Source organism: Ictidomys tridecemlineatus, chromosome X, assembly GCF_052094955.1.
Source record: "Ictidomys tridecemlineatus isolate mIctTri1 chromosome X, mIctTri1.hap1, whole genome shotgun sequence".
Lineage (NCBI taxonomy): Eukaryota > Metazoa > Chordata > Mammalia > Rodentia > Sciuridae > Ictidomys > Ictidomys tridecemlineatus.
In genome coordinates this window covers 111048526-111067523 of record NC_135493.1, presented here as the reverse complement: position 1 = coordinate 111067523, position 18998 = coordinate 111048526, and the positions used below count along the sequence as shown (strand labels likewise).

The following is an 18998-nucleotide window of genomic DNA, read 5'->3' as shown; positions in this document are numbered from 1 at the left end:
GCCCGGGCTCCCGTAGTAACCCCGCGCTCAGTGGAGTCCCCTTCCCCTCGATGACGGGGCCGCAGGTACCTCCTCAGCTGTCACAGTTCAACTGGTGGGCTCCCTGCCACCGCCGCCGCGTCCCCTCAAAGGCCCCTCAGAGCCCCGCTCCTCACGCCCGCACCTGACTGACTGACCCAGGGCTCAGACTCCGGCTTGCGCCGCTGCCGCCGCCGCCGCCGCGCACGCGCTCATTGCGCGCCTCTGTCCCCGGGCGGCCCCCAGGGCGGGAACGCGAAGCTGCAAGCAGCCGGCACCTGCCTGCCTGCCTGCCAGACAGACCTTGGGCTCCGGCCTCGTGCCGACACGCGCACGCGCCTCGCGTGCCTGCCGTCGGCCCCGGAGGCGGGACCGCGCGGCAGTGAGCGGGCGGGGGGCTCGTGGCGCGCGCGCCCCGCACCCGAGGGCTGCGGAGAGATATTTTGGGTGGCAGGAGGCCCCTCGTCATTTCCGCCAGGCAGCTCGTCGTGTCGGGGGCTTCACTCCCGCGCGCGAGGCGAACGGGCAAGTTGGCTGCGGACGTGCGGCAGCGGTTCCTTCCCTCAACCCCGCGACTCTTGGCAGCGCAAACCATGAACTGAAGCCCCGCCGGGACGGAGACCGGAGCGGAGCGGCGGAAGCGGCAGCTACGGCCGCCGCCTCAGCTGGGACTGAGCAGACCCGGCGGGGAGCCGCCACCCCGGCGCGTTTTCCTCCGAGTTGCCGGCTAAGAGAAATTGCAGCCTCCAGACCCGACACACAAAAGCCGCTTTCTTCGTGCCACTGACACTGGGAGGCTGCGGCGGACCCCACCTGAGGGCGGCTCAGGTTGCTGACTTCGTTTTGTGCCTGAGCTTCGCGCCCCACGCGGAACCAACCCTGTGCCCATGGCTCTGATAATGGAACCTGTGAGCAAATGGTCTCCGAGTCAAGTAGTGGACTGGATGAAAGGTAATGCCTGCTGTGGGGAGGGCACAGGGTCCCGGCAAGAGGGAGGAAGGGAGGGGCGCCCGCCGCGGCACAGCCCGCCATCGAAGAAGCTTCCACCAGCTTATCCTGGCATGCTGGGTGGCGGCGGGGGTCCTTAGAGGCTGACTGGGGCTCAAGGTCCCCGGGCTCCTTTTGTTTCCAGCCAGAGGGGCGCGGAGAGAGAGAGGGTGGCGGGCGCCACCTGGTTGGAAGCAGGAAGCCGGGCGGTGGAATCCTGGCGAGGCGAATCTTGCCCACTCCACGCTCCCCTCGGCGTCCCTCGAAGGCCAGGAGGACGTGGCGACCCCAGTCTCCCATCTCGGAGAGCCCCCCGCCCCCGTCAAGGACCTGGTTCCATAGTCTCCTCTTTGCGGACTTCTTTGTTCCTGGGAAACCTGATGCCCCCTTGGTGGCTACCCCTGCCAGGTGTGTCTAGCGCCAACTCTCCTGGCAACTTTTAAGCCCGCATAATGGGGTCAGGACGCGGTCGCCCCCATTTGGAGCTGGGAACCCCCTCCCCCATATTGGGCAGAGAATTCTCAGGAGACACGCTACTTCGGAGTGGGGAAAACATGCCTCCCTTGGGACAGCATAGGCGCTGGTTTTGTGTGGGCTCCCTCCTGCGCATCCCTGCTTGCCCTCTGCTTGCCAAGATTCAGGCCGCTTGAGGCTTTGGATCTGGTGGCTTTTTGTTAGGGGCTCAAAGCCAGTTGTAAGACGCCTTCAAGTACACCTCTCATTTCTTCCATATTGAAGCCCTTACCACTGCCTTTTGCCCCTGGCAGTTTCAACAACCACAATCATAGACATTCATCCTCTCAGTCGCAAACGTGGGCTTTTTCTCTAGTCCCTGGGCTATCTTGCCTCACTACCTCCCTCTGTTGTCTGATTTTGGGGGGTTGTAGAAAGCCTCCCCAGTCCATTCCTAAGACCCACCTCTTCCCCAAGATTTTGGGAATGCTGAGCAGTGGAGGAATGGAATAAAGGAATCCCTTGGCCACGATTGGAAGACACTTGGAATGTTAGAGCTTTGCTTGAGGTTATACCTGAGCACGAACTCTACTCAGATCAGTTAGGCTTATCTTTGAAAATGCCCTTTCTGAAGGTGAGGGAGCCCCTTTTCTTTGGGCTTGCTTAGCAGTCATACTTTCTAAGCCCCAGGCACTTCAGCAGGAAAACTGTGATGATTGGAAAGGGTTGAAACTGACAAGGAGAAACTCGATTTATTCCCTTTCTTTTTCTGAACCTTTTCTATCTTTTGCTTATTGTAGATTTTTCTTTATCTATTTTAATTTTATCCCATTCTAGCCCCTTTATTCCTCATTGACTTTTTCTCTTCTAATATGTGGAAAGGGCTTTGTAACCGCAAAGCACAGTATAAATGTGAGTGAATTGAATTAAACCTAATTCATTATTTATCTACTGCCCCCCTGTGTGCGGTGCATTGTGCTAAGGTGCCATGGGGGTTATAAAGATGACTAAGACAAAGTCCTGCAGTGGCTGGCCCATCTTTTCTGCTGCTTGTTCTCTTTCCATATTTGCTATTGAAATTCCACCTTCCTAGATTCCCACCAATTCACTCCCCTTCCCTCTTTCTCAGATAAAAACATCTGTCTTCTCTATTTCTCAGTCATCGAAGAAAGAGCTAGAGTATATGTAGGAAGGAAGAATGCTCAATTAAAATCCCTTTTTAAAAGTCTGAAAGGTTTCTTTGAATCTGTGGCTGAAATATTCAAAGGCAAGCTATCCTAATTCCATGAGCTTCATAGACTACCTCTCACAAATTCTCATGATGGTTGTAATGAGTGCAGTATACTCCATCTTCTTCACCTCCCACCCAGTTACATTCTTGCAGTTTCCCGTCTCTCCACAGTTTAGGTCCACTGAAGCAAGTGCAGCATATGATGCACATAATCTGACACACATTGTTAGTTTTCCAGTACACTAATCATTTAAAAATCTCTGCAGCCTAAAAGGTAGTTTCTTTAAATTTAGGCTAACATTGTTAGCTGTGATATTCAGTGCCCATTATTTTTAACTTGTTTTCATACCTGTTGGTGACGCATTTTAGAGCTACTAGTAAAGCTTATTTAGGTAGCCAGGATAGAATTTGTGTGTCTTTGTCCAGCAAAAGACTGGAAGAGACTGACTAATGTAATTACCTATTTCAAATCCCAAACTTCTTACTGCTAAAATGTTCACAATATTCATATAAATTTGATTTGAGATGACATAAAAATGAGATTTTAAGAAATAATTGAATGAAATGAACATTTCCTCAACTTGTAACTTATACTGATACCTTAATTTCCCCCTCTATATTCTTTTTCCCAAGTAAAATTTAGCAAAAGACATTAAAAAAATACTTTTCACCCTTTTCTCAGATGCAGTAATGTTTAAAAGTTAACTGCTAATTTAGGTCCTAACTTGGAGATGATTAAAACTCATGTAGTGTTGTATAATGTGTAGTGCTATAAAGGCAGAATTGAAAAATGCATAAGGCTCTTGCACAATTGCAACATTATGGGAGTTCTTCAGAGCATGCTCCTAATGGGACAGTTTCATCACCCTTAATGTTAAAGCATCTAATATATCCTTTTATCTGGTCACAATTATAAATAATTATAACTCTATTTAGTAAGGTACATACTTTGTGTTCTTTCTAGGATATTTTTCTCTTCTCCAAACAGAAAGCAATCATTAAAGGATAGATATGACCATATGTATGTATGTATATATGTATATATACATTATATATATATGGTTCTAGACAACTAATAGAAGTGGTATGGAAACTCACTCATCAGGGAAGAAAATGAAGGGGAAAATGTGCTGACAGGTAGCATTGATTCAAGATTATGAAAGACCATTTATACATTGCAATTAATGTTGACCTATTTTTAAATGGATTTGAGGGAGATGTAAATATAAAATTTATTTTAATTATTAGTAAAGATATGAGCAAAGGCTTGCACTTTTTATTCACTCAACTTCACTGTTTATAAAATCAAATACTCATCAAATTTTCTATTGACAATAAAAACTCAATGTGACACATTATCAATGTAATTTACAGTAAATACACAAAATTCTTATGAGTCAGTAAAATAACTAGTTATATCCCAGATTATTCTGAAAGTACTTCTGGCTATTTAGAGAGATTTTATAAACCTTCACGTTAATTTCATAAAAGTATTTTTGGAAAGAATCAAATGCCATTTAGCATTTGAAACCAGCCTTAAATTTCAAATTGCATTCAGTCCTCTTATAGTTTTGATAAAATTTTAAAACATAATTTTTTAAAATAATTAAAACTGAGCAAATTATTCTAAAAAGCCACAGATAGGAAAGTAGACCAATAACTTTCTACTTTTTTGCTTATTTCATTATTCTAAAACAAGTTATTTCTCAAATCCTTTTTGTTCACTTGCAGAACATAGAAATACTTCATAATTTGCATTTGTTTGAGTCACCAGTCCTCTACTTTTTTGCTTACTGTGATATAACAAAAAATCTCAGAACACTTCAGGGCTCCTGTTATTAATTTTATCATTAATTTTCCTTCTGCATATCACACCCAATAATTCAAGTTTTCTTCTCACAGCATTTCCAACTTTGAGACTCATTCAAAATAGTCACATAACTAATGTAGATATTTTCTAGGACCAGCTTCCTGCACAACATTCTTCTAGGGGTCTTTATTCTTGTTCTGGGTCAAATAAAATTATGATTTCTGGAGTCAACCAACAGTCCCTGCTTTGCTGGTCTTATCGGTTCTGTGACTTAGCTTTAACCAATTTTCTGTTGTTATAATCCCTTAAATTTAAATTTTATGATAGTCTTTTCTCAGCATATTCCATAACCACTGTGCTACTCCTTCCTGTTTATTATAAACCATTTTCTTCAAGAGACGTTCCCTGACTTCTAATTTCTATCCCGATGACTCAGCCATCTTGAGGATAGAAAATGAAATACATTATTTTAGGTATAAAAACAAAAGTAATATTTTGCATGCATCTGTATTAGTGGAAAATGTAGTCAAGAAATAAGGTCCATTCAGTATAAAAGTTAAATGCTGTAAAGGAGAATGTCTCTGATAAGAAAAGCAAAGAAGTTTTGACAGGTACAATGCTCTTTAGTAATTATTTTGCCCCTCTCACAGGACCCAGAGCATAAGTTGAAATTTATCTCAATTTGATAAAGGAAAAATGTCGAAATTTTTAGTGTCTTGAGGGAGAGATCAGAAGTAAGTTTCTGGCAGGAAATTGAAGCTGTAAAGACGTTAAGAAAATATGTTGAACAATAGATCAAATTGGTTTATCATTTCCTTTTGAAAAATTAGATGTTTTTCAGTTGCAGTTTGACTAGATAGGCACCAACAGTCATCTATTTTGGATTTGACACTTTTTTGGAACAGGAATTCTTGTCATTTTATGTAAACAAGACACTTACCATTTTGATATGTTAGTTTAATTCACAAAAATTTTTATTTAAGTTGTTGTTAACATTTGCTCCTTAGGTTAACACATGATTTAGTCATGATTAGCAAGAAAGAAATATTTTTGTGTATGTATTCTAGTCCTCAGATATTATTTACTTAGTATATCTTCAAGAAAGATTTTAATGGATTATCTTAAATAAATTATTCTCTGGTTTGGAGAAATCAGCCTCTGTGAGGAATGACAATGACATTTACAAACCTATGCCAAGACAGAGACATGCACCAACTAGTACAATGGGTAAATTAAAAAAAAAAGTTGCATTATGCTTACAGCACTGGTAGAAAGAGAAGATAATGTTATGAACCATGAAAGGGGCACATGTGGAGGGTGGGGTTTTAGCAACTATTTAAACTATATAATTAAGATGCTGTTTAAGAGGGACATATCCTAACTGTGGAGGTACAGCAAAAGACTCTGGCATTGAAATGGAGTGATTAACCAGACGAACTTATCTAGGTTTGTGTGGTTGAAGGGGAGAGGTAGGCACAAGGGGGAAAGTGAGGGAGGAGTGTGAGTAGGTGGTAAAAAAGTACAAGAACAAATCTGCATTTCACAGAGACAATAAAACTCTCATCATGTCCTGAGTTTAAATAAATACCACATTATAAAACTTTGGCTGCCAAAAATAAGCCCACAAAGAATGTGTATTGAATTGGTACAGCTGTTTCAAATCCATTTCTCAGGAATAATTTGGAAATAATGTTAAAATGAGTTATTTTGAAGATTAATTACATCTTAATGTTATTTAGACGTTTAGTGATCCATATTCTTATGTGAAGAATGGAGATATTAATACTGTTCTTAAAGCAATGATAAATTACCATTTTCATTTATAGCAGAGTAACTTTAGATTAAAGCTTAATTTACTCTTAATTACTTTTAGTTTTTGGTGTGACTTCCTTACAGTACCTCACACATAAGACTTAACTGTGAAACATGAAGTGTTACCTTCTATAAAGAGTAGTAGAAGGATGGAACATCTGTACTAATTTAAAAGGGGGGAGGGAGAGATAGTAAGTTGAAAAAAAATGGAGTCTAAAACTTTTTACTTTTTATGATTTTTTTTTGTCTTGGTTAAGTGTCTTACCAAAAACCAAGTGTGTTCTTCAATGTGACATTATTGGGTTGAATGACATTCAGTGGGTGAATTCACAGTTTTCATGAATATCAATAGGTCTGTACTCCTCAAAATGGTGTATTTCTGTGGTTGTGAAAGCCAAATTATCAGAAGAGTTGATTTTTGCTAAGCATTTTAAACATTATTTTCATATTAAATCAAATGTGGATATTATTATCCCTGATGGATAGAGCAAAATCAGTATGATTTTAAAGATGAGACCAGAGGCATTGACAAGAATTTTAGGCTTGCAGCAGGCTGTTTAAAGCTGCATTCCCTGGACCTCCAGGGTTATGAGTACACTCTGTTCATCAGTTATATGTACATATGTGGAAAAGTTTGAGAAATGCTAGGTGAGTTTAGAACTGGTAAAAATTAGTGTGCTCCATTTCCCCTAATCTCTTATCATTCCAAAGGGCAAAATACAACCTATTCTGTTTTCTGTCAAGGTCATGATAATTACAGTATATTAATTTTGTTTTATTTGTTTGATCCACAAATTTTCAATCAAGGTGAACTCCTTAAGAATGATTCTTAACTGATTCTATTCTCTCACTTTTCACCTTCATCAGTTTAAAACAATTTGATAGCTTCTGATTGTTTTTATGATGAAGATCGAAGTCCTTACATGGCTATGACACCATTGAAGGTTTGGTTATTGCCTATGAGGTAAGCTAGATAGATGTCCAGCATTGACTATGCTGGCTGCCTTTCATTCTTTCTGTTTGTCCATCACTGGGCCTTTGAACTTCATGTATTCCTTCTTCCCTATTTTCTTCATCTAGTTAATCCATACTCAGCCTTCAGATCTCAAGCTTTTCCTCCTACACATCACGAAAGACTTCTCTATTTTCCAGATCACATCAAATCCTCAGTTATATGCTCTTCTAGTACCATATGTATCTTCTGTGTCCCATCTGCCAGTTATACTTTTACATTAATTTGTATGATTATTTGATTGATGTCTAACTCCTGCACTAGATGAGGGCAGGGACCTGATTTGTTTTTTGTAACAATGTATAAGGAAGTATCTGGTATAAAATAGGCACCCAGAAAATATTGAGTGAAGAAATAAATTAATTTATTCACAGATTATTGGTCTGTCAGCAAATCTGTTTTCCTAAAAGACAGTACACATAATGTCCCTTATAGTGCTCTAATGGATACTTCTGTGCCAACTTGGACGTTGTGTGCCAGAATACAGTGTGAAGTAGGATTTTGTTGCTCTAGCCAATTCAAAGATTTAAATCATGGTTTAGACTCATTTTATAATGAAATGTTGATAATTTTTAATGAACTAATGACACTTTTGTATTTATGCCATAAATATTATAAATATGGTGGAAATATCATTTGTTTATGTCACTTAATAGGGCAGCAGCAGATGCTTACTAGTTTAAAAATGGAAATGTACACCTTATTCTAAGCATTTGTTTGTTTTCTTTCATTCAAATTTTCTAATTTCTTTATTTTGGTATTTTTTAAAATCTATATAATTTAGAACACATGATAGAATGATAGTGATACTATGCATTGTCTTCATATAAAGGTTTATTTTTCTGTTATGAGAATAAACTATCCCTTAATTGTTAATTATAGACATAAAGTGGAAAAATAGCCCCTTAGTTTAATGAAAATTGTTATCTTCTTTATTATATTTGGTGCTGGATTTGCATTTTTATTAATAGGATTAAAATTAAGGTATTTAAAATTCACCTTCAATCAATATTTTTGTGTGTAATTTTTCATCACTCTCTGACTTAAAAATAAAGTTTTAGAATTATGTATAAATTTATTTTAACTTAACTTTTTGAAGAGTACTTCTTAAGAACATATGTAGAGAGTTATTTGTAAAGCATAACTTGCTGAAACAGTTGTCCCATGTGCAATTTTTGTGAATTACATGCTAGTAGACATCACTGGTAAACAGATTATCAAGATTTTTCTAATACAGCTTGACCCCCTTCACTGTATAATTGTTAAAATACAAAACAAAATAATTGAAAATTTTAAGACCTTAACATAGTTATGTTGCTTTTTTTAAGCTCTTAAAACATCTTCAGGCATTTTAGTGTTCTAGCTAGTGATAACTATGAATTGCAAATAGTACCCAGTTTGACTCACAACTATTCAAGATAATAGAATTTTTAAAATTTTAAAGACATATTTAATTTCTTATTCAATTTTAATTATAATTAATTCTAATACAAGTTTTCATACATTATACTTGCAATTTCAGGAAAGAAAGGGTTTGTCAGTATTTGCATAAGTCCATTAAAGTTTAAATTTTACTAACATACAATCAATTTGGTTTTATATGTTCATCTATTGGGTATTTTGGCACAACATAAAATTGCTTTCAAAACCAAGATTTATTAAATAAACCAAAACAAGCACTAACATTAATATATGACAAAAGCATAGTTACATAACTAATATCAAGTGTAGCACACAAGGCTATGTTATATATGAATGTTCTTAGTCTTGTTGGGTAGATTGGATAGTCTTTGGATAAGATATGCATTTATTTAGTTGCTCTTTTTTATGTTGCCCATATTCTCCTCTTCTTGTTGTTGTTTGCTTGAATTTTAAAATTTTGTTTCAGATACATCTACTATTTTAAAAACAGGCTTGTAACATGTTTTTTTCAAATAATTCCTGAAACAAATCAATAGAGATCTGGTGTAGATCTGGATTTTCTCATTTTTACAAAATGGGAGTGGCAGTATTACCTATAGAAACACCAATTTAAATAGTATTTCTAAGTTTTTCTGTGATGATATGCTTAAAACAATGCCTGGTATGTAAGTGCATGATAAATATCAGATTTTTAAAATTAAGGAATAAGTTGTTTTGGCAATTTTTAGAGGCAGAAATCACAAGTGCTTACTACATGCCATATACTGTCATAGGTGCTTTCCCTACATTATCTTTAATGCTTATCCTAGCCCTGAAATATTGGAATTATCTATACTTTACAAATGAAGAGACTTCTGCTTAGAGAGATTTTTGCTTAGAAATGTTGAATGAATTGTCCTATATATATTCAAATATTTATTGAATAGGTGTTTGTTTTTATTAGACCATTTGGTTGATTTATAATTGATTCAAAAGTACATAATATTTCCACCATGCCTTTCTACCAGAGGTAAATGTGACATGAAAGGAATTCTAGAAATACTTTTAAAAGAAAGGTAGATGTCTTCTCCATCAGGCCTAATTTCTCTAGTGTCTTCTAAGGTGAAGGTTGCTGGGTCCATTTGACATATAACAGAATGTGTGTATGGTGAGCTGTTTCTACTCAGAATAGGACTCTAGCTAATAAAAAAGATACTACACACAAGTGTAGTCTTGGTGACAGCTTTTTTATTTTATAGTGAACCTGCGGAATTTGATGTCCCCTTTCCACCCCAATTGAGAATGGACCTACATTAAAAAACCTAGCTCAGTTCATTACTTCTATCAACTCAATGCTAAGGAGATATTTTGTACTCCAAGGATTACTAATAAAAGTACATGGTTCCTTATAAAAGATGTTCATAAGTGATTCACATTTTATTAGAAATGACTTACTTTTTTTCAGATTAACTGATCATTGGTTAGCATTGCATTCCACCAGTGTTTTTATAGACATTTTTCAGTGCATTTCTATATCTTGGAAACCCTTATGTATCTACCAAATGTTAATTTGTCTCCTAAAATTGCTTTGTTTGAAAATCATTATTGTAGACCAGATTGTGATATGATATGATAGCTTAGTAATTCACAAAATTAACCTGAAGTGCTAGTGAAAGTTGAATCATAATTAATCAAAAACTTGTGAAATAAATACAAAATATGAAGTGATCAATTTGAGTTAGGGATGTTTTATCAGTTGAGTATTTGTAAAATGATAATGAAAAGTTCAGTTCTGTTTACATTATATTTTGAAGTGTTGCATATAGTTTTATATATGCATCTAAATATATATCTGAGTACGTATACAGGAACCTAAAGTAGGATTTGTTTAGAGTGACAATACGAAGATGATGCTTTCTATTTCTCTTTGTTTTCTTTTAGTAGAATTGAGGTAAGCTTGCTTTAGACTAGAAATTTTAAAGAACTGAAAACGACTTAAAGTGTTATTGTGCAGAAAATAGTTTGGAGTCTATCAATTTTTATAAAAGATGTTACAGTACCCAAGACAATAGACACTTTTAAAAAATAACAACTATGAAATATGGTAATTATCATATTTTGAAGTTGTATTAGCCTTGTCCATTTGATTATTTAAAACACTTTTTTTCCTCCTACAGTGCTCATTATTTTCTAGAATTTCATCACTTTCCTTGAAATAATTGTTGATATGCTATGTTAAAAAGCATTCTGGTAATAGAAAAATGAAGTAATACCATAAATTTCCATCTCCATTAATTTTAAGATATTTCTGATTTTATGTTTAAAGATATTAGTTTCTTATGTTTGAAGTTTTTTTAAATGAGTCTGCTTTTGCCAGCTAATTCTTATATTTATACTGAAAACTAACACACAGAAAATAAATACAGCAGAATAATAGCTAGAGAAGTATACCAGTATTTAATCACACCAAATTAATTCCTTAATATCATTAGTATTTAATTCAAATTTCTGGTTTCATAAATGTCATAAGTTCTCATACAGTTTTTAAAAATCATAATCCAAATAGATACACACATTGTGATGTATTTTATTCTTTTTTATACATTAATCTTTTAGAACCCAACAACCCTTTTATGTCTCCTGAAATAAAATTCATAGACAATATAACATATATACTCACATTAAAAATTCAATGTACTGTACCCTTGATAGGATGTGATGAGGATGGCACTCTGTTGATCTCTTCCCCCAAACCCATAACAACATTCTAACCATGAGAAAAACATTAACCACACCCAAATTTAAGGACATTTTCAAGAATATCTGACCAGTCAGTACTCCTCAAAAATGTTAAGATCGTGGAAATGTTAAGATCATGGAAGCAAGGAAATTGTGTGAATCAGATTAGAGGAGGCCTAGGAGACATGATGATTAACGGTTATTAGGGTATCCTTGCTAGTATCATGGCAAAGAAAAAGCAACTAGGAAAAAAGGTAATGAAATTCTAGAAAAGTGTGGAGTTTAATTTAATAGCAGTGTACCACTATTGGCTTCTTAGTTGTGACAAATATACCAAAGGAATATAAGATGTTAATAATAGAATATGGGTAAGGGGTATACAGGAACTCTTAATACTAGTTTTACAGCTTCTATATATTTTAAATTATCCTAAAATAAAAATTATGTTTAAATATAAAATTAGAGTTTATCATATTCTTAAATTTGGTAATATTAGAAGATTAGCAATGTCTCATGAAATAATTTTGACTTGCCTCTCTGGAATTACTAATAATAAACACTGTCAAATGAAAAAAAAGTCACTTGGAATATGAGCAATTCTTCATTGTGTGAGATTGTTTCAGACATTGATTTAACAGTCATTCAGTAACACAATTATTGTGATTACTTAAAACTCAAAATTCTCAAAATGCTCCTGAAATGCAGTATTGGCCCTGGCCTGGTGTCAAGAATCCTCTACCTTAATTGTCTCTTGTATAAACTGCTGTATGCTTTTCCACACATGAAAAATATTTTTTTAAATTTTTATGAATATATATTGTGGTTTGAAAAAATAATTTTCTAGAATGAATGTTATACCTGTTTCCATTCTATTGCAATTAATCTGTTCCTTGATTATATTTTTCCCATTACCTTTGGCTAATCAAGAAATATGTCTATGAAAAGGAAGCATAAAGTACATAGACAAAGACTACTGGTAGTTAGGCCTTATTTTACCTCACTGTCAACCAATTTGCAGTTAAACTCTTGGACAGAAGAGTGTGCTATTCTAAACCTTGTTAACAAAGCCTGATTCTTAACAATCATTCTAATTGTAGTTTCTGTTTCCTGCATACACTTTGTGTAGGAATGTTAAACAAGGCATGAAAAATTTAGAGAAAATAAATGTTGTAGTTTATAATAATTGATTTTCAGCTGTATAAATATAAATGTGTGTATAAGTAAGCACACATATTTACATAGAGCAGATATTTGCCTGGGACAGATTTGGTGAAAATGACTATAACTAAAAGACTTTTTCTGATTGCTTTTCGGCAAGGAGGTCAATTTTTTTCTTGTCATTAAGTGTAACACCTTATTTTCGTCATATAATAAGTATGTGGAGTGTGTTTAGCAACTGAGTTTGGGTTGTGAGCATGGTTGAAATTTAAGAACTCCTTTGGTCACATCTCCAAGAAATTACATTAAATTTTAAGGCAGAATTATTTTAATACTTAATTCCTGTGCCTTTTTGGTTGAGATTTTCTTTGTTTTCTAGTTTACTGGTGCAAAAATTCTAAAAGAAGCAGGCTCTTATAATAAACTATGACCAAGAATTTAATGTATGAACTTGATGCTTTTTTCTTGCCACAATAAATTGAAATATTATAATTATCATAATTTCAGCTTACTTGAATTTTTGTTATTAATGCTGCTCTGAAAAAGTGTGAGGGTCTTCTGATATTGAAGTGAATGTTGTAGAATTGTCTCCCTGGTTTGCTAAGTGTCTTTTTTCTGACTTTGTGCTCCATGAGTACCATAGTAGATACGCATTCATGTGCTCATTGTGAAATGCTTCTGCTTTTGGGTATTCGTAAGGTATATTTTCAAGAATGAAGGGTATTTTCTTTCGTTTGAGTGATTTTTTTTGTTTTAATAATATTTAAAGAATTCTTCAAAGGGCAGCCTGTGTAGATTATGGATTAAATAGCAAATATTTGAAATGGATCTTTGAATATGTAACTGAAAAGGATGATTTGACATTTTGACATTCTCCAATATTTCAAAATAGCTTAGAGCAAGTGGGCAACATTTAGATTAGAGTTGTTCTCAAAACTTTCTAGTAATATTTTTAATAAAATTACAGATTTCTGATGATTAGTTATTACAGTAATATAGACAGCCTTAACATAATTAAAAACAGAATATTTGAAGAAAATTGTGTGATTTGCATGACTTGTTAGATACAGATGGTGAGAAGTAGACTTGGAAGCTTTCTCAGAATGCAGATGGACATGAGTTCTGCAATAAATTTAATAAAGAGTAATCATTGTGTAGAAGCCACTGTCTTATCAGCCGCCATGAATTTATTTTTCTCCTTTCCCAAATGAAAATCCTAGATGATGTCTTTTCAAGACTGCTGAAAACATCTTTATCCCTAGTAGCCATTTGGAAAGATTCACTACTGCATCCTTCCCTTCCTCCATTTCTACATTTCATTCAGATTGATAAAATGATTAAAGGGGAAGATATTTAGTAGGAAACCCTTTATGTATTAGACTGTACAATATATAATATTGAGTTGAGACTCTCCAGTTGTGATCTGGAAGAAATGGAGTAAATTTTGACACTAGAAAAAAATAATTTATGTATTATTATATAGGGTATAAAAATAATCTTTAAGGAAAAGAATATTTTAGTATCCCAACTTAGAAATAAATTATTTGATATAGCTCATATATGTTTGCCTTAAGATATGTCATGCATATATGATGTTGATTTTAAACTGTATCTGGGGTATGGATTTCAGATAACTGTCTCTCTCCTGGGAGTCCTTCCTCTCTTACTGGCTTTTGTTATTGATGTAGCCACTTCTTTCTCTAACAGCTTTTTGAAAAAAAAGGTGCATTTTAATTATATGGAATAATGGGCTTCATTGTAACATATTCATACATGCTGTTTTAGTTAGCTTTTTCACTGCTGTGACCAGACAAGAATAACTTTAAAGGAGGAAGAGTTTATTTTGGCTCACAGTTTCAGAGTTTCAGTCCATGGTTGGCCAACTCCATAGCTCTGGACCCAAGGGGAAACAGAACATCATGGCCAAAGGCATGGCAGAGGAAAATAGCTCAGGACATGGCAACCAGAAAAAGAGAGCTCCACAGACCAGGGAGAAAATATAAACCCAAAAGGCACACTCAGTGTCCTTCTTCCTCCAGTCACATCTTGTCTGGTTCCAGTTATTACAGAGTAGTTCTTTCAGATTATTAATCTATCAAATGGATTAATGCACTGATTAGGTAACAGTTCTCATAATGTAATTATGAGGTTTCTGAAAATATCTTATACCCAAACCATAATACCTTAGATTTCACATATGAGAGAAAGCATGGGATACTTGTCTTTCTTAGTCTGGCTGATTTCACTTAATATTATGATCTCTAGTTCCATTTGTTTTCCTGTAAATAACATGATTTATTTCTTTTTTGTGCCTGAGTAATATTCTATTGTGTATATACTATATTTTCTTCTTTTTTCTCTTTGGAAATTCTTTTCTCTTATTTTTAGTTTTTAGTTATACATGACAGTAGAGTCTATTTTGACATATTTTTATAAACAAGGAGTATAGCTTATTCTAATTAGGATCCCAGTCTTGTTTATGTACACAATGTTAAGATTCACTGTGGTGTATTCCTATATACATGTACGAAGACACCACATTTTCTTTACTCATTCATCTGGTCACAGAAACCTAGGCTGATCTGTAAATTTGCTACTGTGAATCATGCCGCAGTAATCATGGGTATGTGGATATCTCTGTACTATGCTAACTTTAATTCCTTCAGGTATATACTCAGTAAGTGTATTGCTGGATCATATGGTAAGTCTATTTTTAGTTTTGTGAGGAACCCCCATACTGATTTCCATGGTGGCTATACTAACCTATATCCCCACCAACTGTTTATGTGTTTATTTTTCCCTGTGTCCTTGCCCACATTTATTGGTTTTCATATTCTTGATACCATTCTTACTAGAGGGAGATGGAATTTCAGTGTAGTTTTGATTTACATTTTCCTATTGGCTAAAGATATTGAACATTTTTCATATAATTATTGGCCATTCATACTCTTTTGTGAAGTATCTGTTTAGTGCATTATCCTATTTATTGATTGGGTTATTCATTTTTGGTGTGAAGTTTTTGAGTTCCTTCTATCTTCTGGATATTTATCTTCTGGATATTAATCTTCTGTTGGAAAAGTATCCAGCAAAGATTTTTTCCCATTTAGTTCACTGTGTCTTCACTTTGTTAATTGTTTCTTTTACTGCAAAAGTTAAAATTTGATGCAGTTCTATTTGATGATTCTTGCTATAATTTCCTGAGCTATTTGTGTCCTATCCACGAAGTTATTGCCTGTGCCTATCTTGAGGTATTCCCTGTTTTCTTCAAGCAGTTGCAAAGTTCTGATCTTAAATACTTAAGTCGTTGATCCATTTTGAGTTGACCTTTATACAGGGTGAGAGAAAGAAATCTAGTTTCAATCTTCTTCATATGTATGTACAGTTTTTACAGCACCACTTGTTAAAGAGGATGTCATTTCTCCAACATGTTTTGGCACCTTTGTCAAAACTCAGATGGCTAGTGCTAATGGATTTATTTCTGTGTCCTCTATTCTATTCCATTGGTCTACATTCTTTTTATGCCAGTACCATGCTGTTTTACAAAGAAAAACTCAGAATTGAATGAATTCACAACTGAATTTTACCAGGCCTTTAAAAAAGAACTAGCACCAATGTTTCTCAAACTATCTCATGAAATAGAAAGGGAAGGAATGCTTCCAAACTCATTCTATAAATCAGGTACCACTGTGGTACCACAACTGGATAAGACAGAAAAGAAACTAATGACTAATATCCTTGATGAAAATATGCAAAAGTCCTCAAACCAAATTGAACATCTCATTAAAAAGTACACCGTGATTAATGTGGTGTCCTTCCAGGAGCACAAGGATAGTTTGGCATATTAAATTAATAAATATAGTACACCACATGAATGGAATCAAGGAAAAGAAAAATCACATGATCATCCCAAAAGATGCACAAAAACCTTTGACAAAATTCAACATCTTTTCATGATAAAGGATCTGAAGGAATTAGGTATACAAGGAACTCACCTCAACAAAATAAATGTTATATATGGCAAACCAAAGCAAACATACTGAACAAGGAAACTCAGGAATAAGACAAGGATGTCTACTCTCACCACTCCTATTCAATACAGTAGTTGAAATTTTTAGCCAGAGCAATTATGCAAGAGAAAGAAATAAAAGAGATACAGATAGGAAAGGAAGAATTCAAATAGTCTCTATCTACAGATGACATGATCCTGTAGTTAGAAGACCCTGGATATTTCACCTGAAGATTTTTAGATCTGATAAACAAATACATCTATATAGCAGGATAAAAAATCAATATGCAAAAATCAGAAGCTTTTCTATACATGTAGTCACTGAGAAATCAAGAAACTCATTCAGAATAGCTTCAAAGGAAATAGAACATCTAGGGATAAATCTAACCAAGGAGGTGAAAAATCTCTACAGTGAAAATTACAGAACACCAAATAAAATAATCAAAGAAGACACTAGAAGATGGAAAGACCTCCCATCTTCATGTTCAGGCAAAATGAACATTGTTAAAGAGGCCATATTACCAAAAGCAATCTACAAATTCAGTGCAGTCTCCCTCAGATACCAGTGACACTCTTCACAGAACTAGAAAAAAATCTCTAACAGCTTTATTAGAATGTAACTTTCCAAATTATTTTTTCTTTTATGAGTCAGATGATCATTTGACTTCTTAAGCCTAATTATTAGAATGGTATATATCCTATTCTTCTTACCAAGAACTCAATACAAAAGTCCTAAGACATTGTTGATAGCTGTACTATCCCTGGCTAAGTCCCAATAGTATAGGCCTCAGTATTATTTCAGGTCTATTATCTCAGTAATAGACCTTGTATATCATGGTTCATTAGTAGTTCTCAGCATTATTTTATCAAAAAGTTCATGGTCATTGAAGTTTCATTTCTCTGACTTTATTAGATGATTAGAATATGAGGTTTATCATTACAGGTTGTATACATGGTGATCAAAATTATTATTAACGAATCTGTGTGGTGAAAATGGTAAGCACTTATGAGCACTATAGTTCTTTTAAGTGATAAGAACTATTGACTTTTCATAGCAGACACAGTGAATTGCAAGAAACAAATGAACCAATTCATTTGTGCTTGGAGTGCTGAAAACAAAAGAGAATCCCTAACAAAACAATGCCCTTTCTCATTCATGTGTCACAAGTGGTATTTGGATAGATAATTGAGAAGCATTAAGTTTGCAAATTAGTTCCCAAGTTCTATAGAGTGGTTGTTGGAAAGTGTACTTTCCCAAAGCTTTTATGCTGAGTTTTTATTATTTTATTATCAGTGGTTTGTTTTTTTCCTTAGATTTTGTGTTGTGATTTCTATGTGTGTTTTCCTTGGAAAACTGCTGTATATACCCTACACGAGTACATTGTGTAAGTGATAATAACTTATATATAAAATTTGTTACAAGAATTTTTAAAATACACAATTTAGTTAAGTCTTTTAGCCAGTATAACTATGTAACAATGTTGACTCTAATACTTTTGAGAACTATTGTTCACCATGATTTTGTTGTGGAGCTTCTTCACTCTTTTTGATATTGATGTGTTTGTAGGTGATAGTGGCCAGCAGTATACAAAATTTTACACTTTTATCCAGACTTTGAAGACCATTTGGATTTTCTTGGTGGGGAGGGATTGGCCTTGAGCTTCATAACTCATTTTTTAAACCATGTAATCTTAAATTATTGCTTTTAAAATTCTACATCTATCCATCAGTGTTACCTATCTATGATAAATTTGGATTTCTGGTTTCCTTTGCTGTAAAAGAAAGCTGAATGATATGTTTACTTTCAAACCTCTAGTTTTCTGTGATTCTAAACTTTTAAATTTATTCCTGTATTTGGATTAGATGTAGTAAATAATGGAAATTCTTGATATTACTTACATCTGCTTTAGTGACACCTAAAGACAGTTGAACCCTCTGAATTTTTTGGCTTAATTTTTCTATCCTGTGATTAAATGCCAAGCACAAAACTGCATGTGCTTTACACAAACACTTTCTATTTAACAAAAACAGAGGTATGTTTTCCATATTTTAGGTAGATCTGAATCCCCAAGTTCTAGACCATCAGGGCCAATTTACCATTTCAAATTCTGCCTGGGAAATTCCTAGATATTAGATTATAAATCTTTCTCCTTTTATTTTAGTTTTTTCTCCTTTTTCCATAAATATGCCTGTAAATTCTTAGCAAAATTTATAGCTATTTTTATAGACTTCTAACATGTATGGTTCTAATATTTGGTAGGCAATTTTGAAACACATTCAATTACAGTTCTTTTGTTCATTATTGAAATGCATCATTATTTAAAACAGTTTGTGACATTTCTTTTACAAAAGAACATGGTTAGTTCTTCTA

General features: G+C 35.1%; 1 protein-coding gene across 5 annotated transcripts in view; it reads left to right on the top strand.

Moving 5' to 3' along the window:
* The first annotated feature begins 277 nt into the window (after positions 1–277).
* Cnksr2 (connector enhancer of kinase suppressor of Ras 2) overlaps positions 278–18998 on the top strand; it is a 263374-nt gene continuing 244653 nt past the window's right edge. For 2 of the 5 annotated variants that reach the window (XM_040268994.2, XM_005334818.4), the window contains exon 1: positions 280–969. In XM_040268994.2, coding sequence (XP_040124928.1) covers positions 906–969 — 64 coding nt within the window. In that variant the 5' untranslated portion in view covers positions 280–905. Of the gene's footprint in view, positions 970–18998 lie in introns of all 5 variants that reach the window. The other 3 variants (XM_040268915.2, XM_040269078.2, XM_013362628.4) reach the window with 3 other exon arrangements.